The sequence below is a fragment of the Eucalyptus grandis genome, chromosome 3 (genome assembly GCF_016545825.1).
Source record: "Eucalyptus grandis isolate ANBG69807.140 chromosome 3, ASM1654582v1, whole genome shotgun sequence".
NCBI classification, from domain to species: domain Eukaryota; kingdom Viridiplantae; phylum Streptophyta; class Magnoliopsida; order Myrtales; family Myrtaceae; genus Eucalyptus; species Eucalyptus grandis.
Window position 1 is genome coordinate 1166206 of NC_052614.1, and position 23246 is coordinate 1189451.

At 41.0% G+C, this 23246-nt stretch overlaps 3 protein-coding genes across 3 annotated transcripts; all 3 read left to right on the forward strand.

The window, feature by feature from the left end:
• Window positions 1-384: 384 nt before the first annotated feature.
• On the forward strand, window positions 385-1740 carry LOC120285852 (probable xyloglucan endotransglucosylase/hydrolase protein 23). The gene is made up of 3 exons (XM_010048694.3): window positions 385-768; window positions 868-1061; window positions 1165-1740. The coding sequence occupies exons 1-3, from the start codon at window positions 487-489 to the stop codon at window positions 1562-1564; spliced, it is 876 nt and encodes a 291-aa protein (XP_010046996.1). The 5' UTR covers window positions 385-486; the 3' UTR covers window positions 1565-1740.
• A 5666-nt stretch (window positions 1741-7406) lies between these two features.
• LOC104435968 (probable xyloglucan endotransglucosylase/hydrolase protein 23) lies at window positions 7407-8800 on the forward strand. Its single transcript, XM_039307990.1, has 3 exons — window positions 7407-7822; window positions 7923-8116; window positions 8221-8800. The coding sequence occupies exons 1-3, from the start codon at window positions 7541-7543 to the stop codon at window positions 8618-8620; spliced, it is 876 nt and encodes a 291-aa protein (XP_039163924.1). The 5' UTR covers window positions 7407-7540; the 3' UTR covers window positions 8621-8800.
• Window positions 8801-12929: 4129 nt separating this feature from the next.
• Window positions 12930-14337, forward strand: LOC104435967 (probable xyloglucan endotransglucosylase/hydrolase protein 23). Its single transcript, XM_010048691.3, has 3 exons — window positions 12930-13348; window positions 13448-13641; window positions 13746-14337. Exons 1-3 carry the CDS (start codon window positions 13067-13069, stop codon window positions 14143-14145), a joined length of 876 nt encoding a protein of 291 aa, XP_010046993.2. The 5' UTR covers window positions 12930-13066; the 3' UTR covers window positions 14146-14337.
• The last annotated feature ends 8909 nt before the right edge of the window (window positions 14338-23246 follow it).

Here is a 23246-nt window from a genome sequence, read left to right on the forward strand (position 1 = left end):
TCACTATGAGAAACGACATTAGCTGGCGGAAAAGCAGCGAGAGGTCATGATAACGCATGTGCTGCTGGCGGTCGATGGATGATCGAGCTCGTCTCTGCGTGGGGGTGGGCGTGCGAGGGGAAGCTTCGTGGTGTCTCTAACCGCGTCCCACTAATTTATTTGTACGACGGAGGTTGGTATGTCGCCGCTCGTCTGTCTTCTTTTCAGAATCATATTTTAATATCAGAAGCCAACTGTCCACAGTTGAGTCGGTGTCGAGGTTTGACTCCCATCAATCCTTCTTTGCCTCTCCTGTTCTCTCACACGTTTTCTCCCTCCTCCATCTTCGGCACGAAGCTATAAATACCATCTCCACATCTCTCCCATTTCATCAACCAACAGAAACACCCACATCTCTCCCTCCTCTTCAGTCCTCACTCTCATATCATCTTTGCTTCTCTTCAGCAACTACAGCAGCAGCAGAAAGACAGACAGAACACGCCCAATATGGCCTTCCCTTCTACTTCCTCACTTTGCATCACTACACTGCTTCTCGTGGTCGTTTCTTGGGCGACGTCTGCTTCCGCCCGCAACTTCTATCAAGACTTCGACATAACCTGGGGTGATGGCCGAGCTCAGATCCTCAACAACGGCGACCTCCTCACTCTCTCCCTTGACAAGGCCTCCGGCTCTGGCTTCCAGTCCAAGAACGAGTACTTGTTCGGCAAGATTGACATGCAGCTCAAGCTCGTTCCCGGCAACTCCGCAGGCACCGTCACCGCATACTATGTAAGCCTCGTCCTTAAATAGTTGGTGCCCCTTCATCTTTAAGCTTCCTTCTTTTTTTCTTGATCAGATTTTAATTTTTGCTATGTTGTTATTCTACAGTTATCTTCAAATGGGTCGACGTGGGACGAGATAGACTTCGAGTTCTTGGGGAACTTGAGCGGCGATCCATACATTCTTCACACCAACGTGTTCAGCCAAGGCAAGGGCAACCGAGAGCAGCAATTCTATCTCTGGTTCGACCCAACTGCTGATTTCCACACCTACTCCATCCTTTGGAATCCACAACGCATCATGTAAGAGTCTGAAAAGCTCAAATGCTACCTTACTTGCATTTACATTGCGCTACACTTTTCCCTGCAGCATTTACTCAATAACCTTTGTATGCGACCATTGCAGATTCTCAGTCGACGGGACTCCCATCAGAGAGTTCAAGAACGCAGAGTCCGTCGGTGTTCCCTTCCCCAAGGCCCAGCCCATGAGGATATTCTCGAGCCTCTGGAACGCAGACGACTGGGCGACCAGAGGCGGGCTCGTGAAGACGGACTGGACGCAAGCGCCCTTCACTGCTTCCTACAGGAACTTCAACGCCGATAACGCCTGCGTTTGGTCATCTGGGTCGTCATCTTGCACTTCGTCTTCATCTTCTTCGGATGGTAATGCATGGCTAGCAGAAGAGCTTGACTCGACAAGCCAAGAGAGGCTCAAGTGGGTGCAGAGCAACTACATGATCTACAACTACTGCACGGATGCCAAAAGATTCCCCCAAGGCTTCCCTCCCGAGTGCTCCATGTCCTAGACGACACAAGACATTGATTTTGTAAAAAATTCTCTTTTCTTTTTCTTCTTTTTTCGAGCCAATTCTATTCATTTGTTTTGTGGCCGAGAAGCAATTGATATTCTTTTATTCGTTGACGATTGTAACATTCCTATCTTTACTCAATAAAACAGAAAATCATCTTGGATTTCATAGTATTGCTGCGACTCATGAGTGGATACAACACACAACAAAATTAATGGAATGAAAATGGATTTTACAGGCCAGCTCCTGCCTTGAATATGAAACTGATGACACAATTGATTACGCTGTCGCAGCTCAGAAAATTAGATAAACGCTACGTTGAACTAGTTTTGTTTTTATGTTGAATTCAACTCCTATATCCTCATCGAGGGACTGATTTGGTCGACATTTCTTCCTGGTCCTTGTGCTCCACAGAAGGATCAAACATAGAAAACCGATCATCACAATACCATCATGACCAGACAAGCTTTCCAAATCTGCAAACTCAAAAAACATTTTTGACTCCAACATAGAATCAACCATGATTTACGGCCGATCAACCTCAAGTCAACCTAACTTAAAGAGCAAGGTGCCGTAAACTAGGATCCAAAAATCGTACTGTGTGCAACCTGCAACCCCTCCCACAATTGATGGTACTATTAGCTGATTTCACAAACTCTAATGTTAAATAGCTTCAGGGACTCTAATGGAAATGCTGCACAATCGAACACTTGTAAGTGAGATATATCAGAGTAGTATCATAAAGAACCTTTCGAGGAGACAAATTGTCTAGAACAGGAGTTGGGAGATCAAGTGAACTGCAGTCTCAAAAGCAAATTCCCAGAGATGACAAGGAAGAGCAGACTCATCATGAGACCAAGGCCAGTTTCCACTGTATTGGCAAAGCTTGCGTTCAACGGTCCCATTTTGAAATAGAGATTATGCACAATAGAAGCGCTGATGAATGCCGTGACTGAGAAGGTAAGAGTGCATGGTAGAGGATAAGTGTGACATCCTGAATTTCGACCTTGTCTCGATTAAATGAAATAGGCATTTCGTCGATGCGCCTATGGTCTTTTTTCTCAAAGCTGATCACTCTCGAGTTAACTAATCTATCAGGTGAAGCTGTTAAGGGATATAAACTCGACAGACTTGAGAATTCAATCAGAAATCGATTGCTCGACCATGATAATTGGCAAGGGTCAATATGACACAATTATAATCGATTAGTAATCGGATATAATTCGATTCGATGGAATGACGTAATTAAATCATGGGTGATTCCACATAATTGCAAAATTTGCGTCGAACGCACTAACCCAATTAGGTGTCGATTTTGTACTGGGTGCCCATAATTGAAACCTTGAGATTTTTATGATAACCGAGAGTCGCCAACAAGTCGGAGATGCACAAACATGAATTGAAATTATCGACCACGGGTGAAACGCACTAAAATCCCTAAAAGCTACTTGGTAGGTTAGGTCACGCTAAAATCATATCCGGTTCATTTTAACCATCGAGTTCGGAATTTTACGAAAAAATTGATTTTCGGCAAAAAGAAAATAAAAAAGGAAATTCGGGGGTAGACCAAGTTGGATTTTTCTACCTCTAGGCTTATTTTGGGAAATTAAGCTTAGGAAAGTATTTTGGGAGGATGAAAATGAGCATAGAGACTTTTGGGGCTTAGGTAATGATGGTTAGGGTATTTTGCTTGGACTCTCTCTCCCTCTCTCCCTCTCTTTCACGCACACCTCCCTTCCCCCAGCAGACATCTTCTTCTTCTCACATATCTTTCCTTTCCTCATGTGTTCTTCATCCCCTCAACGTCACGCTACCACACCATTTTCTCCTCTACACCCACAATCCATCAACCAATGCCAACAGCTCCTTGCCACACACCGCCAGCCCTGTAGCCCCCCAACGCCAATACAGCACCTTCATCTCACGTCCACCACCTAGCGGCATCGTCCTTCACGCCCGCCGCAGCTCCCGCCAAGCTGCCACCGTCCACCACGCCAACGCAACTGCTCCGCCGAACTACTAGCACCACCCCACTTCACTGTCCGACTGCCCAACCGCTCATTCCAGCCACCGTAGCCCCTCAAGTAGCCACGGTCCAGCAGCTACAAAACCGAACCAGCAACTCCAAGTCGTGGGCCCCTTGCAGTTTTCAGCCTCGGTTGGTCCTATGTTGGAGACTCGGTAGTTTCAAGTCTTCATCGCCTTCGCGCCGCCTTTGCCGTGAGCCCACCACACTATCGTAATCTGGTAAGTTAACTCCATAATCCTTGATTAGGTTTTTAATTGCACTTAGGGGGTTAGATTAGTACTAATTAACTTAGTTAAATTAGTATTAAGTGAGATTAGCCTTAATACGGATTAGTGTTAATCTAATTGGTTAGATTAGCACTAATGAGGGTGGTTTAGTCTAATTTAGTGGATTTCTCTCGAATCTGGTTACTGGACCCTTGCCGTTTGCTATTTTTGTGGGGAGAAATGCACAACGATTTTGGAGTGGCTTCATCTTGAGAAATGTTTTAGATATCTTTAGTTATGACATATATTTTAGTCAAGATTTTATGGATTTAAAAGAATGATATTTCAACTTCGTTATTTGCAAAAAAGAATCTCGAATTGTGCTGAGACCAGTGACTTTTTGGTGTTTAATGGATTTTTTTTCAACTCTTAGAGTTATATTTTCGAAACGATTCCTTCACAAAAGTTGTTTATCATATCTTGTAGTTTAATAGAGTCAAATTTCAAATCAAACGAATAAGTTTTGGCCTTCAAGCCAAACTGATTTCAGAAAACAAACTTTCTAGATACAAACACAGTTTTTGTAATAGTTTGGGCAACTTACTGCTCTCAATCTAGAAAAATCTGGGTTAGGTATCTACATGAAAAATGATCTTTTAAGTGTCCTTTACAACATATTCAAATTTGAGAATTTTTTGAATTCGTTTGGTTATGTTTCTAGAATTAAACTTGGAGACGCGCGAATGGCCCAGTTTCTGCTAGTTAGGGCTGGTAGTGGTTTTGTGATTATTCTTGGTGCCGTGCTTGCTGGATAATGTGTATTTGGTGATATGGTTGAATTTTGGCATGCTTAGAGTTTATGCTTGATAATATGTGAAATTAATTGCTTAATTGTGCAATTGGGTGTCTGGGTTTTGTATTATTGCAAAAATCGGATTTTGGTATTTAAATAGAAAAATACCGGATGTTGGTTTTGATGCCAAAAATATTTTAGGTACTATATAAAATCCTGGAATTTCGAAATGGGAGAGTATCACGTTTTATAATTTGATTTGACTGTGTGACCACGCACAATTATTTTACCGAGTATTTTTAATTCGAAGAAAATTGGCCAAGTCCAAATGAAAATATTTGAGTGCAAAGCACGATATTCTTGGTTGAACATGGATGTGCGTGTGATCGCTTAAGTACCCTGATGTGTTTACGCAAGATAGTGAACCCGTCTTGATGCGTTTACGTAGGATGATGCATGATTAAGTTCAGATGCCCTTGACAACGGATGCCACTTGCAATAAAGGTTGGGCCAATGCTCCTTATGGAATGCGTTTACGTGGGACGTTGCCGTGCCTGATGAAGTGGGACGACACCCGGTTATGCCAGATGACTGCCAACTATTGAGTTGGACATACATGGCCGATGGTCGTAATAACTGCCGAGAGATGTGCGCATGCCCGAGATTCAGGGCGTGACAATAAAGAACTCAAGTGCTCCATCTCACTAAATCATCTAAAGCTTGCACTGAAGTTGAGTCTTCACAAGGGCATGAAAGGCTTTAAAAATGTTGAAAATTTGATCTTGAGATGCGAAGGGATAAAGCCAAATAAATCGAGAAAAGTCATCATTAAAACACCCGTAATATTTATAAAACAGGAGGCAAACCCCAAACATCAAAATGAACTAGCTGAAGAGAGGAAGCCCTAGATCCGTGTACGTCAAATCACATCTAGGCGTTCTCCGAAGGATGGAGAAGAAAGGAGACCAGAGATAGTGGCAGCAGGAGTTATGGGTCTGGTGATTATTGTAGCGTTGTTTACTCGGCAGAGGAGGAATTTGCAGAGGAATTTGAGTCACACGTATTTAGATCGATGGGCTTTTGCCTTTTTGATACCAAGATAAAAATAGAGATGCAGAAAGAAAACAGAGAATATAGGAGACATAGGAAAAGTGAGTGTATATATATAAATATAGAAAGAATCTGTAGGGATAGATATTGACAACAAAATTTGTAACTACCAATGAAGATAATATTTGAATCAATCAAGGATTACATATTATGCGTAGATTCTGATTGTGTGGTGATTCTAGTGCGAGAACGTTGTCAATCTCGGATTGTATATCATGCGAATATTCTGATTATGCTATGATTCATATGCGAGCTAGAGATAACATTTTATTCTGGAGTGAGCTCGAATAATTAGCAGTGGACTGGGTCAACAGATAGCTTCAGATAGAATCTTCATGCTAAGTTTGTCCCCCCATACAAATTGCGCAACCAAAGAAGCATCGGCATATATATATGGAAATGGACTTTGTTTGGTTGGAGGAAGGTAATCTTCAGGTTTTGTCTTTTATAATAAAAGACAAAACCTGAAGATTACCTTCCTCCAACCAAACAAAGTCCATTTCCATCTTCTTTCCCAGCTAAAAGAATGCACCAATCACCAATAAAAGAAAACTCCTTGTACTTATCCTTTCAAACCATCCTTGCAAATTGTCAATATGCCGAGTTTCCCAAAAAAGGTGATAATAATCGACTCTTTTAAATCAGAGAGAAATATAAGTTGAACAAAGAGACAGAACACGAATACACGAATAATTTAAAGGAAATAAAAATTGAACAGAGGGAAAGATAAGAAAGGATCTGAAACAGAGGATTTCGGGTTCCTCTGCAGACATTTGCTGCACAGAATTCTCTTCATGATCTCAACTTGCAATCTCCATCAAAAAAATTTGATTGAACCGAGATGTAAACCCGAGGAACAAATAAAGTGGTTAACCCGAGTGAAGTTAACAAAAATTAATTGACCTGAGCCAACGCATCATTCGGCCGAATTTTTTTTTACATTTTAGAACCAAAAAAACATGCATAATCTGAACAATTTTAAATGTGATTTATTATATTCTCTCCAAAGATTTGAGGTGTTGTATGTTAAGTTGAGGTGAAATAGCAAAGTTAAATGCAAAAAGATAAGAAATGAGAAAAAGAAAATATAACCGGAATGTATCTAGACAAAACGCATTCCTAAATCGTACATGTAAAACAGTGGGAGGAGACATGTGGGTTCTCAAAGAGTACAAATTTTCAATATGTCCGCTCCTTGGTGTCAAGAGAGAATGAATTTTTACTTTCCATGAAAGTTTTTAGATGCTCCTCCTATAATATCTCTGCCTAAGGTACATGAAGATGATAGGCGCAATGATCTCTAACGTATGCAAATTATAGTGCGCGGGAAGAATGTAAGTACCCCACCATATGAGATCCACCGACATTAGCTGGCGGAAAAGCAGCGACCGCTCATGGTGAAGCATGTAGCTGGCGGTGAACAGACGATAGAGCCCGTCTCCGTGTGGGGAAGCTCCATGTCGTCTCGAACCGCGTTGCCTCATAATTTATTTGCATGCTGGACGTGGGTTGGTAGTGGTAGTGTCACTGTTTGTCCTCTTCTTTTTTAAAGCAATTTCTATATTGGAAGCCAACTGTCCACAGCTGAGTTAGCGTGGGGGGTTGACTCCCACCAATCCTTCGTTGCCTCTCCTCATCTCTCACACGTTTTCTCCCATCTTCATCTTCGGTACGAAGCTATAAATACCATCTCCACATCTCTCCCATTTCATCGATCAACGCAAACACTCCACATCTCTCTCTCCTCTTCAGTCCTCACTCTCATATCATCTCATTGAGATTTGCTTCTCTTCTTCAACTACAGCAGCAGCAGCAGCAGACAGAACACGCCCAATATGGCCTCCCTTTCTACTTCTTCGCTTTGCATCGCCACTCTGCTTCTCGTGGTCGTTTCTTGGGGGACGTTTGCTTCCGCCCGCAACTTCTATCAAGACTTCGACATAACCTGGGGTGATGGCCGAGCTCAGATCCTCAACAACGGCGACCTCCTCACTCTCTCCCTCGACAAGGCCTCCGGCTCCGGCTTCCAGTCCAAGAACGAGTACTTGTTCGGCAAGATTGACATGCAGCTCAAGCTAGTTCCCGGCAACTCCGCTGGCACCGTCACCGCATACTATGTAAGTCTCCTTCTTAATCAGTTTGTGCCCCTTTATCTTCAAGCTTCCTTCTTTTTTTCTCGATCAGATTTTTAATTTTTGCTATGTTGTTATTCTACAGTTATCTTCAAACGGGTCGGCGTGGGATGAGATAGACTTCGAGTTCTTGGGGAACTTGAGCGGCGATCCATACATTCTCCACACCAACGTGTTCAGCCAAGGCAAGGGTAACCGAGAGCAGCAATTCTATCTCTGGTTCGACCCAACTGCTGATTTCCACACCTACTCCATCCTCTGGAATCCACAACGCATCATGTAAGAGTCTGAAAAGCTCAAAATGCGACCTTACTTGCATTTACATTGCGCTACACTATTCTCTGCGGCATTTACTCAAATACCTTTGTTTGCGATCATTGCAGATTCTCAGTGGACGGGACTCCCATCAGAGAGTTCAAGAACGCAGAGTCCATCGGTGTTCCCTTCCCCAAGGCCCAGCCCATGAGGATATTCTCGAGCCTCTGGAACGCGGACGACTGGGCGACCAGAGGCGGGCTCGTGAAGACGGACTGGACACAAGCGCCCTTCACTGCTTCCTACCGGAACTTCAACGCCGATAACGCCTGCGTTTGGTCATCTGGGTCGTCATCTTGCACTTCGTCTTCATCTTCTTCGGATGGTAATGCATGGCTAGCAGAAGAGCTTGACTCGACAAGCCAAGAGAGGCTCAAGTGGGTGCAGAGCAACTACATGATCTACAACTACTGTACAGATGCCAAAAGATTCCCCCAAGGCGTCCCTCCCGAGTGCACCGTGTCCTAGACGACACAAGACATAGGATTTGTAGAAAATTCTTCGTTTTCTTTTTTTTTCCCCTTTGTGAGCCAATTCTATTCATTTGTTCTGTGGCCGAGAAGCAATTGATATTCTTTTATTCTTTGACGATTGTAGCATTCCTATCTTTACTCAATAAAACAGAAAATCATCTTGGATTTCATAGTATTGCTGCGACTCATGAGTGGATACAACACAGAACAAAATTAATGGAATGAAAATGGATTTTACAGGCTAGCTCCTGCCTTGAACATGAAACTGATGACAGAATTGAGTACGTTGTTGTAGCTCAGAAAATTTGATAAGCGCTAGATTGAACAAGTTTTGTTTTTATGTTGAATTCAACTCCGATATCCTCATCGAGGGACTGATTTGGTCGACATTTCTTCCTGGTCCTTGTGCTCCACGGAAGTATCAAACATAGACAATCGATAATCACAATACCATCATGACCAGACGAACTCCCTAAATCTGCAAACTCAACGAACATCCTTGACTCCGACATAGAATTAACCACGATCTATGGCCGATCAACCTCGAGTCAACCCAGGTTAAAAAGCAAGGTGCCGCAAAATAGGATCCAAAACTCGTGCAGTGTGCAACCTGCAATCCCTCCAGCAACTGATGGTACTCTTGGCTGATTTCACGAACTCTAATGGTAGATAGCCTCAGGGCTTAAAACTTCGTATAGGGCAATCATTCATATGTAGTTCCGAACAACAATAGTTTGTTCTTTTCTAACTCTCCTTACTCATGAACATCATCGCAACTTGAAGCCATCTTGTATCTTACAGTCCACAATTCCTTGCTCACTTTTGTCAACCTTCCACTACATTACCTGTTGTTGCAACTCAAATTGCGATGGGAGAACCTTATTCCCAGTCTTCAAAATCGTGTCACCTGATTCAACCAAACGAAGGTGCAAAGTTATCGCCCGTGTAGACGCGCTGCAATTATAATATTTGGGTGGTGGGGCCCAAAAAGAGAAAAAGAAAATAAGGTTGAAAAGTCAAAAGAAGAAAAAGCCAAAGAAGGGGACGCACGGTTCTTAAATAGACCGAGAGCACGTGCCAAAAAATAAAATAAAAAAGAGGGAAAGAGAGGAAAGAAAAGAGGGAAGGAGGAAAGAAAGAAGAACAAAGAAAAAGAGAGGGCTTTGTGCCATAGAGACCTCGTCAAGCTAATTCAACTCTAATATTTCATGCTCGCATCCCTCATTCTTCCAATGGGATTAGTTTTCAAGATTAAGGCTTAAATTCGAAATTATGTGATATTCGAGCCATGAAGTCCGATTTTTAAGTTATTGAGCTATAGAATTTCTTGGAAATTATAGTTTAAGGCGTTATGAAGCCATAGGGTTTGTCAAGAGTCATTTGGTAGAGCAAAATTTTAGGGTTTCGTGTTCAAGTTCCGCATTGCATTTAAATTTGAATAATTGCTTCGAGTGAGCAATTTATTAGTGCGTAAAAGTCTTTTTGTTAACGTTTAAGTATAATTGAGATAGAGTTTTATTTTGATTTAATGTCAACTCTCATTTAATTGTTAAGATTATGAGATCTTCAATTCGTGTAGCTATGCGTTATTTGGTTTGGGATTCTTAAGTGAGTGATACTATCTCTTCCATGAATTTCTAAACTCATTTATTGAAAGCAACACAAATTTGATATATTATAACTTATGAATAAGCATGTTTGTTGCATAAAATCTGGATAAGGTGTTTAGTACAATTTAGTACTTGTAAATGGTTTGCAAATGTTTTGGAAAGTTGTCGCAAAAGATTATATGTATATATGTTGATTCATGAACTTAATTTATGAAATGGATTCTAAAATGGTTTGGGAAACATATTGTGATTTATGAAATGGTTTTTGAATTTGGCTTTGTGGATTGTGAAAGATGTCATGAACTTAATTTATTTGGTTTGCCTCATTAGATATTTGAGCAGGAGTTTGATCAATAGATGAACCATTGACATGTGATTTTGTTGAAATTGATTAATGGACTTAACCATCAATGTTTGTCATAATATTATTGATTTAATGATTGTATTCTAATATGTTTATAGTTATGTTAAAGCAATATAACTCATTTTTATCTTATATATGTATTATGTACTTAAAAATGATATAAATGACTTATGATATTGTTTTGTAAAGTGCATAGTGGATGCTTAATTTGCTTAGAAGAGTTGTACCACTCACCAGGCTGTGATTGTTTATTCCATTTATATTTTGTGCTTTTCAGGATCCTTGATTAATGGCTGTCAGAGGTAGAGCAATGTCAACAATTGGACTTTTAGGAGTGGGATTTTAGTGGTTTAAAGTTGCATCTTTTGAGTGGAAGAAAGGCCATGTCATTATCTCTATCCCTATAGAATTAGGAGTGCAATAACAACAGGGCAATTCAATACAATTTATGTTTCCTATTCGCCATTTAAAAAACTCTCAAATCTAGTAAACACATGAGGACTTTAATGCAATCCAAACGTCTGTTCGAAACATAATCAAGCACTCCTGATCGTCTGTTGCTAACAAAATCGTGGGACGGCTTCACCTAGAATCTATTCTCGATAGTCTCTAAAGTCTTAAGTTTGTCCCCTGATATTGCCTTCAATTGAACATGAACATATTCAAGATGAAAACACAATAATCTCTCACTCCAACGAATTTACACAGATAGTTCAAAAGCCATGTGCTCGCTTGGATTGGTATGGATTAATAGGATGTCCCGAGCCTTAAGATGACATCATTGACTGCGTTGATGACCATTGACTTGATCACGTCACATAGATGTCTCTTTATGTGATTTGGGGAAAATTGTCAGAAAAGTCTTAAATCTATTGCATTTATATCAATTTATGGTGCGTTTAGTAACATTTTTGTTTAAAAATTGTTTCTAAAAACAGAAATAGAAAAAAATATTTCTGCTTCGGAAACAATTTTTAAACAAAAAAACGCATTTGGTAAATTTGTTCCGAAATATAAAAAGAATAAAAACACGTTTGGTAAATTTGTATAATTTTTTTTTATTTCTTTTAATTTTTTAATATTTTTATTTTATTTTTTCTATTTTCTTTCTTTTTTTTTCTTTCTTTTTTTTTTTTTTTTTTTCTTTTTTTTTCCTTTTTTGTTTTTTTTTTCTTCTTTTGGTCGGTCGCCGACCTCGGCCATGGCCGACGACCACGGCCGACGAGGGCCGACGGCCTCACCTTGGTTGGGCGAGCTCAAGCTCGCCCAAATCCGACAAGGCCGAGCTCACCCGGCCAAGGCGGGCGAGCCTTGGCGCGGGGCAAGGCTAGGTGAGCTCGGGCTCGCCGGATCTCGGCGAGCTCGAGCTCGCCCAACCAAGGCAAGGCCGAGCCTCGCCCAACCACGGCGAGGCTCGGCCTCATGGGGGCGGCGAGCCTTGCCGTGGCTAGGCAAGGCTGCCGACCCTCGTCACCGGTCATCGGCCATGGCCGAGGCCGACCGGCCAAAAAAAAAAGAAAATTAAAAGAAATTAAAAGAAATTAAATTAAATTATTAAAAAATTAAAAGAAACAAAAAAGAATACAAATTTACCAAACATGTTTTTATTCATTTTTTATTCCCGGAACAAGTTTACCAAACGCCTTCTTACGTTCAAAAATTATTCCCCGAAGCGAGAAATAGTTTTTTTCTATTTATATTCCCTAGAACAATTTTTGAACAGAAATATTACCAAACACGCCATTAATTTCCTGACAGGTGTATCCACAATCATCGACTCCACTATCAGTCGATATGTTCAAGTTGTCATTTTGTTGCTGCTCTTCTAGCCAAACTATCTTTATTGACAAAGTTTGTCACTTATCGATAATTACTTAAAATTGGTCAAAAAAAATGTTTTTTTGGGTATAAATAGCTCTTGAGGGATTTGTGGAACCTTTAGGTCCTTACGTCACCTCGACTAATGACATCCACCGACATTAGATGGCGGAAAAGCAGCGAAAGCTCATAAACAAAGGATTTAGCTGGCAATGAAGAGACGATAGAGCCCATCTCTATTTGGGTGGGTGTGTGTGGAAGCTTCGTATCGTCTGAAAATGCAAAACCGCGTTGCCTCATAATTTCTACGCATGATGGGGGTCGGGAGTGTCCTCTTCTTTTGGAAACTTCTTTTTTACATCTGAAGCCAACTGTCCTCAGCTGAGTTTTAGCGTTTGATGTTGACTCCATACATCCCCTTCTCTCACACGCTTTTGCTTTACCCCTTCTCCATCTTTGGCAAAAAAGCTATAAGTACCATCTGCACATCTCTCCCATTTCATCAAGCAACACAAACACCCACAGCTCTTCCTCTCTCTCCCTCAGTGTCTCCTCTTCAGTCCTCACTCTCATATCATCTCATTGGCATTTGCATCTCTTCAGCAACTACAGCCGCAGCAGCAGCAGCAAAAAACAAAACACGCCCCATATGGCCTCTCGTTCCACTTCTTCGCTTTGTACCACCGCGCTTCTTCTCCTGGTCGTTTCTTGGGCAGCATCCGCTTTTGCCCGCAACTTCTACCAAGACTTCGACATAACCTGGGGAGATGGCCGAGCTCAGATCCTCAATAGTGGCGACCTCCTCACTCTTTCCCTCGACAAGGCCTCCGGCTCCGGCTTCCAGTCCAAGAACGAGTACCTGTTTGGCAAGATTGACATGCAACTCAAGCTCGTTCCCGGCAACTCCGCAGGCACCGTCACCGCTTACTATGTAAGTCTCCATCTTAATCAGTTGGTGCCCCTTTATCTTCAAGCTTCCTTCTTTTTATCTCGATCAGATTTTAACTTTTACTATGTTGTTATTCTACAGTTATCTTCAAACGGGTCGACGTGGGACGAGATAGACTTCGAGTTCTTGGGGAACTTGAGTGGCGATCCGTATATTCTTCACACCAACGTGTTCAGCCAAGGCAAGGGCAACCGAGAGCAGCAATTCTATCTCTGGTTCGACCCAACTGCTGATTTCCACACCTACTCCATCCTCTGGAATCCGCAACGCATCATGTAAGAGTCTAAAACGCTCAAAATGCGACCTTACTTGCATTTACATTGCGCTACACTATTCTCCGCGGCATTTACTCAAAAACCTTTGTGTGCGACCATTGCAGATTCTCAGTGGATGGGACTCCGATCAGAGAGTTCAAGAACGCAGAGTCCATCGGCGTTCCCTTCCCCAAGGCCCAGCCCATGAGGATATTCTCGAGCCTCTGGAACGCGGACGACTGGGCAGCCAGAGGCGGGCTCGTAAAGACAGACTGGACACAAGCGCCCTTCACTGCTTCCTACAGGAACTTCAATGCTGATAACGCCTGCGTTTCGTCATCTGGGTCCTCATCTTGCACTTCGTCTTCATCTTCTTCGGATGGTAATGCATGGCTATCGGAAGAGCTCGACTCAACAAGCCAAGAGAGGCTGAAGTGGGTTCAGAGCAACTACATGATCTACAACTACTGTACAGATGCCAAAAGATTCCCCCAAGGCGTCCCTCCTGAGTGCACCATGTCCTAGACGACACAAGACATAGGATTTGTAGAAAATTCTTCGTTTTTTTTTTTTCCCCTTTGTGAGCCAACTCTATTCATTAGTTAATCTCCCTCTCGATGTACTCGAGAAGCAATTGATAATCTTTTATTCTTTGACATTGTATAACATTCTTGTCTTTACTCAATAAAACAGAAGCTCATCTTGGATTTCATAGCAGTGCTGCGATTCAGTGAGTGGATACTACACAGAGCAACATTAATTGAAAGAAAATGGATTATACAGGCTAGCTCCTGCCTTGAACATGAAACTGATGACAGAATTGAGTACGTTGTTGTAGCTCAGAAAATTTGATAAGCGCTAGATTGAACAAGTTTTGTTTTTATGTTGAATTCAACTCCGATATCCTCATCGAGGGACTGATTTGGTCAACATTTCTTCCTGGTCCTTGTGCTCCACGGAAGTATCAAACATAGACAATCGATCATCACAATACCATCATGACCAGACGAACTCCCTAAATCTGCAAACTCAACGAACATACTTGACTCCGACATAGAATTAACCATGATCTATGGCCGATCAACCTCGAGTCAACCCGGGTGGTTTCAAGTCCTCTCCCGATTTGGGAGCTTCTCTCTCGCAGGAAGAGTTTCTCCACGCTTGGTGTGGTAATGGCTCATTTACTCCCAAATCAAAACCCTAATCGAAACACCCACCATCCCATTTCCGTCTAGCTTCCATTCCCTGAGATTTCCATCCCAGAATGAGCCTCATGGTGAAAATGGAAGTTCTTCGAGCACTGTTCCATTCAACTGGGGCTGTCATCCATGGCGTGTCCATGCTCCTTCTCACAAAATGAGCTTTTTTTTAAAACTTTTTTCCACTAAAACAAAAACCAAATATCTACAAAATCCACTACATCAGCCTTAATAACCCTTTCCACAAATCATCCAGTTCCCATATCCAACACTACAAAAACCCTAACCCTTTCCCAGCTATTGAATCACGCTTCAAATCGGCTCTATGCAAGTTGCCTAAGATGTCGGGATTATCAATACAGCTTCAAAATGGTTATGATAAGACAGGCGCAACACACCCACCATCTTCATCTTGGTATCAAACGCAATCCATTGTCTCAGGTTCGTCTCTTCCCTTAAAGTATTAAGAACAGGTCTTAAGGCATCGTCGAGCAAGCTTGTGGTTGTTTTACTACCTTCTTGGACTACTTACTAGAGTGTTTCGCCTCCATGGAACACAAAGGCGAAGATCCTCGGATGAAACTTCTCTGCAAAAGGTTGGGAGATATGTGGTCAGAAGATGATATAATCGATCTGGAGGATATCGACACTAGTGAGCAGGAAAAAGATTGTCGTGCAATGTTGATAGGAAAGCTCTTTATGAACCCAAATGTTAATTTTCAAGCTTTCCAGAGTACTATGAAGAAGGCTTGGAAAATAGAAAGTGTTGATATTACCCCCTTGGAGCAAGGACTGTTTTTATTTGCTTTCAAAACAGAAGGGGACTCAAAACGTGTGTTGAATGGTGGCCCGTGGTCCTTTGCTAATCATTGTCTGTTACTGAAACCATGGGAACCAAATACCCCCCCTCGCTGTTACAATTTCTCAAAAGGGGCTTTTTGGGTCCACATATTCGGCCTTCCGATGGAATGGTGTAATGCGGAAGCTGTTAGGAGAATTGCGCGGGATCTGGGAGAGGTGTTAGAAATCAAAGTGGAACCCAAAGGTGGCGCTAATTTTGTATCAGGGAAAGTGAAAGTAGAGTTGGATCTCTTTGCGCCTTTAAAACAAGGAAGTGTGGTTAAACGAGCGGGAAGAAAATTCTGGCTAGAATACAAATACGAAAGACTTCCTCATTTCTGCTATGCATGTGGAAAATTGGGACATTACACTACTCAGTGTGCTGAAAACCAAGTTGACCTGGAGAGAATTAATGAGCTACGATTTTGGTATTGGTTGAAGGTAGAAGCTAAAGAATTTAGCCCTATATGGAAGATGTTTTATGAAGATCTGAAAAAGGATAGTGTAGAAGAAGAAGTTGTACCTGAAACTCAAGAGAATCCAAGCCAGATGGATATTGTCCAGCACCTCCCTTTAAACAGCAGCCGCATGGATAGACCTGAAAAAAGAAAAGAGATGGAAAATGAAAAACTAGGAGATGTACAAGGAAAGGCAAGTTCTTCGTTCCTGTTATTAACGTGGCCAGAAAACGAACCATCTTTTGCACCTCTCAACCATAACATTCAGAAGGGATTGTATCCAAGAAAAGAAGGGAAAGCAGCCAGGCACACAAGCAAAAAAATAGAAAAGGTTCAGTCCTTATGGCAATGAGAAGCAAGACCAGGAGATTTTGGATGAGACTCAACTCCTAGAGACCCCAATCCAAATTGAGAAGGGAGAGGGCACATGGGCTTTGGTGGCTAACCCTAATAAGCCACCGGGGTACAAATGAACATATTAAAAAATGGAATTGTCGGGGTTGAGCAATCCCCGACAATTCAGGAACTAAGAGCCTTAGTGGCTCAAAACAGGCCCAGTTTAATGTTCCTAATGGAGACGAAGAACAAAGAATAGCTGGTTGTGAGGTTAAAGAAGAACTTCAAGTTTCAGAACCACTTTGTGGTGGACCCAATTGGAATTGCAGGCGGGCTAGCTTTAATGTGGAACGCTGAAATTCAGGTATCAATTGAATCATACTCTGCTGATTTTATAAATGCGACTTGCAAATGGGAATGAAATAGAATAGTGATGCGAAGTACTTTTGTGCATGCCCCTTATACTTTCCAAAAAAGGGTGTTGTTATGGGAGGAATTGAAATATATTAAGCCCCACAATTCTCTACCATGGATTTGTATTGGTGATTTTAATGAAATTCTATATCACTGGGAGAAAGTAGGAGGAAGATTAGCTGAGTATCACAGAATGGCAGCATTTAGACAAATTGTAAATGAGTTTCCTTTTATGGAATTAGAAGGCAAAGGCTGTGCGTTTACATGGGCAAACAACCGGGGTGGAGATGAATTTATAAAAGAAAAACTTGACAAGGTCCTATGTACCATTGAATGGAGGGTTTCCTTCCCAGAAGCTCTAGTATTTTCCCTTCCGGCAATAGGTTCTGATCACTGTCCTTTATTAGTATCACTCATGGCTGAAAGGAGGAAGAGAAAGAGGTACTTTAAGTTTGAAGCTTTCTGGTTGGAAGATCATGAATATGAGGAAACAGTAAATACAGTGTTGAATGATCCTGGAGTGAAAAATCTAAGCTGGGGGGCAAAGACTCAGAAAATAAAGGCATCCTTGGAGGTATGGAGCAAAAAATTTGCCAATGCACAGACTCAAATCAGAGACTTAAAAAGAGAACTTTAAGCCATCACAAATAATCAAGAGGCTGAGCATGATAGAAAGAGGGTACACGAGGTAAAAGGAAAAATAGAACTGTTATGGAAGCAAGAAGAAATGTTCTGGGGGATGAGATCGAGAGTTTCATGGCTGAAATGGGGGGATAGGAACTCTAAATATTTTCATGCTACCACTATACAGCGCAGGCAAAGGAGCAGAATATCTATGCTCCAAATCTCCAGTGGAGAGTGGACACAGGATGAAAGAAGGCTGAAAGAGGAAACTTTAGCTTTTTTCACTGAATTGTACACCTTGGTGGGACCCCGCAATATCCAGCCCATCATTGACCAATGCCCTATTATGGTGACGGAAGAGATGAACACAGCTCTAACAACAAAAATTATGCTACAGGAAGTCAAAGAAGCAGTCTTCCAACTCGGTGCGTTAAAAGCCCTAGGACCAAATGGACTAAATGGTCAGTTTTATCAGCATCACTAAAAAGATATTCAGACAGACATTATGGAAATGGTAGAAGATTTCTTGGAGACTAAATGCCTAAATCCAAATCTAAACAGAACACATATTGCACTTGTTCCTAAAGCCCCAAACCCAGAAAAATTAGACCAATTCCGACCGATCAGCCTTTGCAACTTTTCCTATAAAATTATCTCAAAAGTGTTGGCAAATCGTCTTAAGAGATGGCTTCCTGAGTTGATTGAAATAGAGTAGAGCGCTTTTGTAAGTGGAAGACAGATACAAGACAACATCCTCATAGTTCAAGAAGTTCTTCACCAACTCAGAATCAGGAAAAGAAAGAAGAAATTCCAAGCCGTGCTCAAACTAGACATGAAGAAGGCCTATGACAGAGTTGAATGGGACTTCCTTGAAGCTTGCATGAAGAAAATGGGTTTTAGCACTACATGGGTAACTTGGATCATGCAATGTGTCACAACTACCTCATTCAGCGTGAAATTAAATGGAGACTCCTTACCTTATTTTCAACCAGCTCGAGGTATTAGACAAGGAGACCCTCTATCCCCTTACTTGTTTATAAAGATTAGAAGGTATTAAGTTGAACAGCCACTGCCCCACACTATCGGACTTACTGTTCGCAGATGATTCTATTTTCTTTTTAGATGGCAAGATTAGTGAGCGCCAAAATCTAGCTAAGGTGCTGAATCAATATTGTGTAGCTACTGGGCAACTAGTGAATTTGAACAAATCAGGGATCCTTTTTAATGTAGGCTATCCCTAGAGCTTAAGGAGGAATATGGCAAGGGAGCTATGAGTCCCAGAAATCGACAAAACAGGGAAATATTTGGGTATCCCCTCTAATTGGGATAGTTCAAAAAAACAGATGTTTGCATGGATTTTGGCACGGGTAAATATGAAGCTGGAAGGATGGAAGGAAAACTTATTGCCTAAAGCAAGAAAGGAAGTCATTTTGAAAGCAGTAGTTCAGGCTATCCCACAATATGCAATGTCGATATTCAAAATCCCAGTATTCATTTGCAAAGCAATAGAACAAAAGATAGCCTCCTTTTGGTGGAAAAAAAATGAAAGAAAAGCTGGAATTCATTGGAAAACTTAGCATCTAATGAAAATGAGGAAACATCATGGCGGTATGGGTTTCAGAGATCTCATTACATTCAACAAAGCCATGCTAGGAAAATAGGCATGGTGTCTAGCGGAAAACTCTCCCACACTATGGATCCAACTTTTGAAAGGCTTATATTTTCCTAATACAGATTTCTGGCATGCAAAACAGGGTCAAAGAGCTTCATGGGGATGAAAAAGTCTCCTAATTGGGAGGGAAGCTATCTCAGAATCGTCCCAATGGTCTGTGGGTGATGGACAATCAGTCAGAATACGGCAGGATAAATGGCTAAAGTGGGGTATACTAATCGGACCTGCTAATAGAGAAGACCCTGAGTGAGTTAACGAGTTGATTGACAGGCAGACTGGCTCATGGAAATAGGATATAGTACAAAACACCTTCGAAGACAGCATTGCAGATGAAATACTGGCCATTCTCATCCTAGCTACAAGTGTAAAAGACAAACTAGTATGGAATGCAACAACATCAGGCAACTACACAATCAAAAGTGGGTATAATCAACTAAGGAGAGCAAAGATAAATTTAGCACATAATGAAGCATCGACTTCATACCAGAAGCCAAGAGAACTATGGTGCAAAATCTGAAATTTGCGGACTATCCCGAAAATAAAAGTTTTTATGTGGACCCTTTGTCAAAATGCACTCCCTACGTCAGAAAACTTAAGTAGAAGGAAAATCGCACCTGAATCAACCTACCAGCTCTGTAAAAAGAACCCCGAAACAGAGGAACATCTGTTTTTGCTCTACCTTTGGGCAACCAAGATTTGGTCAGACCCACGCATCAGTATACCAGTTCAAAGAAAGGGACTAACAAGCATAGATCAATGGATCCTTCACTATAAGCGAGCCTTACCAGAAGCACCACCCCTCGAGCAAGTTGCTGAACTGCTCTGGTTCATGTGGAAAGCAAGAAACGAGGCCATTTTCATAGGGAAATTGCTGGATCCGCAGGGAGTTATCTCGGAAGCCCTCGCAAAACATGAAGAATTCAAAATCTGGAACTCAAAACAGGATGTGCATGAGGAGAGAGACCGTACTTGCGCGACGAACTGGAACCCCCCTGCACCGAAATCGCTGAAAATCAACGTCGATGGAGGTCTCCGAGTAGGCGAAACCAGAGGATTGATTGCTGGTGTATGCAGGGACACGGATGGTGTTCTTCTCGGAGGGTTTGCACGCCAAGTTAGAGTGCAATCTGCACTCCAAGCCGAAACCCTAGCTCTGCTTGAGGGGATGAAGCTTGCGCACGAATGGGAGAAGGGAAAAGGCAAAAGTGAAAGTACAATTGTTGAATCGACTCCTCTTTTGCAGTTCACGCTTTGTTGGGGGAAGGACAAGTACCGTGGGACATTGCAGCACAAATCGAAATGGGCCGGGCTTCTCTGTCTTCTTCGCCTCACATAAAAATTACCCATTGCTTTAGGGAACAAAACAAAATTGCTGATTAGGTTGTTAAAGCCCAGCTTAGCCATCGCCTCCCGAACAATTGGGTTTCGAGTCCACCGCAACCATTGTTTGATTTTCTTTGTTCTGAAGCCCAGATGAGTTCATGTTCTATGTTCTCTACTTAAGTTGAAATGAAATGCAGCTTTTTTGACCAAAAAAAAAAAAAAACCTCGAGTCAACCTAGGTTAAAAAGCAAGGTGCCGCAAAATAGGATCCAAAACTCGTGCGGTGTGCAACAACCTGCAATCCCTCCAAGAATCGATGGTACTCTTGGCCGATTTCACGAACTCTAATGGTCGATATCCTCAGGGACTTAAAACTTCGTATAGGGCAATCATTCATATGTACTTCTGAACAACAATAATTTGTCCTTTTCTAACTCTCCTTACTCATGAACATCATCGCAACTTGAAGCCACCTTGCATCTTACAGTCCACAATTCCTTGCTCACTTTTGTCAACCTTCCACTACATTACCTGTTGTTGCAACTCAAATTGCGATGGGAGAACCTTATTCCCGTCTTCAAAACCGTGTCACCTGATTCAACCAAACGAAGGTGCAAAGTTATCGCCCGTGTAGACGCGCTGCAATTATAATATTTGGGTGGTGGGACCCAAAAAGAGAAAAAGAAAATAAGGTTGAAAAGTCAAAAGAAGAAAAAGCCAAAGAAGGGGACGCACGGTTCTTAAGTAGACCGAGAGCACATGCCAAAAAATAAAATAAAAAAGAGGGAAAGAGAGGAAAGAAAAGAGGGGAAGGAGGAAAGAAAGAAGAACAAAGGAAAAAAGAGAGGGCTTTGTGCCATAGAGACCTCGTCAAGCTAATTCAACTCTAATATTTCATGCTCGCATCCCTCGTTCTTCCAATCATATTAGTTTTCAAGATTAAGGCTTAAATTCAAAATTATGTGATATTCAAGTCATGAAGTCCAACTTTTAAGTTATTGAGCTATAGAATTTCTTGAAAATGATAGTTTAAGGCGTTATGAAGCCATAGGGTTTGTCAAGAGTCATTTTTTAGTAACAATTTGGTCAGAGGAAAATTTTAGGGTTTCGTGTTCAAGTTCCGCATTGCATTTAAATTTGAATAATTGCTTCGAGTGAGCCATTTATTAGTGCGTAAAAGTATTTTTGTTACCGTTTAAGTATAATTGAGATAGAGTTTTATTTTGATTTAGTGTCAATTCTCATTTAATTGTTAAGATTATGAGATCGTCAATTCGTGTAGCTATGCGTTATTTGGTTTGGGATTCTCAAGTGAGTGATACTATCTCTTCCATGAATTTCTAAACTCATTTATTGAAAGCAACAAAAATTTGATATATTATAACTTATGAATAAGCATGTTTGTTGCATAAAATCTGGATCAGGTGTTTAGTACAAGTTAGTACTTGTAAATGGTTTGCAAATGTTTTGGAAAGTTGTTGCAAAAGATTATATGTATATATGTTGATTCATGAACTTAATTTATGAAATGGATTCTAAAATGGTTTGGGAAACATATTGTGATTTATGAAATGGTTTTTGAATTTGGCTTTGTGGATTGTGAAAGATCTCATGAACTTAATTTATTTGGTTTACCTCATTAGATATTTGAGCGGGAGTTTGATCAATAGATGAACCATTGACATGTGATTTTGTTGAAATTGATTAATAGACTTAACCATCAATGTTTGTCATAATATTATTGATTTAATGATTGTATTCTAATATGTTTATAGTTATGTTAAAGCAATATAACTCATTTTTATCTTATATATGTATTATGTACTTAAAACTGATATATATGATTTATGATATTGTTTTGTAAAGTGCATAGTGGATGCTTAATTTGCTTAGAAGAGTTGCACCACTCACCAGGCTGTGATTGTTTATTCCATTTATCTTTTGTGCTTTTTAGGATCCTTGGTTAATGGCTGTCAGAGGTAGAGCAATATCAACAATTGGACTTTTAGGAGTGGGATTTTAGTGGTTTAAAGTTGCATCTTTTGAGTGGAAGAAAGGCCATGTCATTATCTCTATCCCTATAGAATTAGGAGTGCATTAACAACAGGGCAATTCAGTACAATTTATGTTTCCTATTCGCCATTTAAAAAACTCTCAAATCTAGTAAACACATGAGGACTTTAATGCAATCCAAACGTCTGTTCGAAACATAATCAAGCACTCCCGATCGTCTGTTGCTAACAAAATCGTGGGATGGCTTCACCTCGAATCTATTCTCGATAGTCTCTAAAGTCTTAAGTTTGTCCCCTGATATTGCCTTCAATTGAACATGAACATATTCAAGATGAAAACACAATAGTCTCTCACTCCAACGAATTTACACAGATAGTTCAAAAGCCATGTGCTCGCTTGGATTGGTATGGATTAATAGGATGTCCCAAGCCTTAAGATGACATCATTGACTGCGTTGATGACCATTGACTTGATCACATCACATAGATGTCTATTCATGTGATTTGGGAAAAATTGTTAGAAAAGTCTTAAATCTATTGCATTTATATCAATTTAATCATAAACATTTTGACCTAATGATAATTCAGTCCTTCAAGCTAATTTGGCAAATATTGTCGACATGAATGCCAACTGGCCTTCTGGCACTATTGGCACTAGCGTGAACAATTTTTAATATTATATTTTATTATTTAGAAAAAAAAATTATATTTTTTTCTTTCTTTTTTTTTTTTTTTTTTTTTGGTCTTT

What these genes read in the sequence shown, in the direction of transcription:
- LOC120285852 (XM_010048694.3), top strand. Translation starts at nt 487, where the DNA reads ATGGCCTTCCCTTCTACTTCCTCACTTTGCATCACTACACTGCTTCTC. An exon ending in GCACCGTCACCGCATACTAT is followed by an intron (nt 769 to 867) that starts GTAAGCCTCGTC and finishes GTTATTCTACAG; the next exon opens with TTATCTTCAAATGGGTCGAC. An exon ending in TGGAATCCACAACGCATCAT is followed by an intron (nt 1,062 to 1,164) that starts GTAAGAGTCTGA and finishes CGACCATTGCAG; the next exon opens with ATTCTCAGTCGACGGGACTC.
- LOC104435968 (XM_039307990.1), top strand. Translation starts at nt 7,541, where the DNA reads ATGGCCTCCCTTTCTACTTCTTCGCTTTGCATCGCCACTCTGCTTCTC. An exon ending in GCACCGTCACCGCATACTAT is followed by an intron (nt 7,823 to 7,922) that starts GTAAGTCTCCTT and finishes GTTATTCTACAG; the next exon opens with TTATCTTCAAACGGGTCGGC. An exon ending in TGGAATCCACAACGCATCAT is followed by an intron (nt 8,117 to 8,220) that starts GTAAGAGTCTGA and finishes CGATCATTGCAG; the next exon opens with ATTCTCAGTGGACGGGACTC.
- LOC104435967 (XM_010048691.3), top strand. Translation starts at nt 13,067, where the DNA reads ATGGCCTCTCGTTCCACTTCTTCGCTTTGTACCACCGCGCTTCTTCTC. An exon ending in GCACCGTCACCGCTTACTAT is followed by an intron (nt 13,349 to 13,447) that starts GTAAGTCTCCAT and finishes GTTATTCTACAG; the next exon opens with TTATCTTCAAACGGGTCGAC. An exon ending in TGGAATCCGCAACGCATCAT is followed by an intron (nt 13,642 to 13,745) that starts GTAAGAGTCTAA and finishes CGACCATTGCAG; the next exon opens with ATTCTCAGTGGATGGGACTC.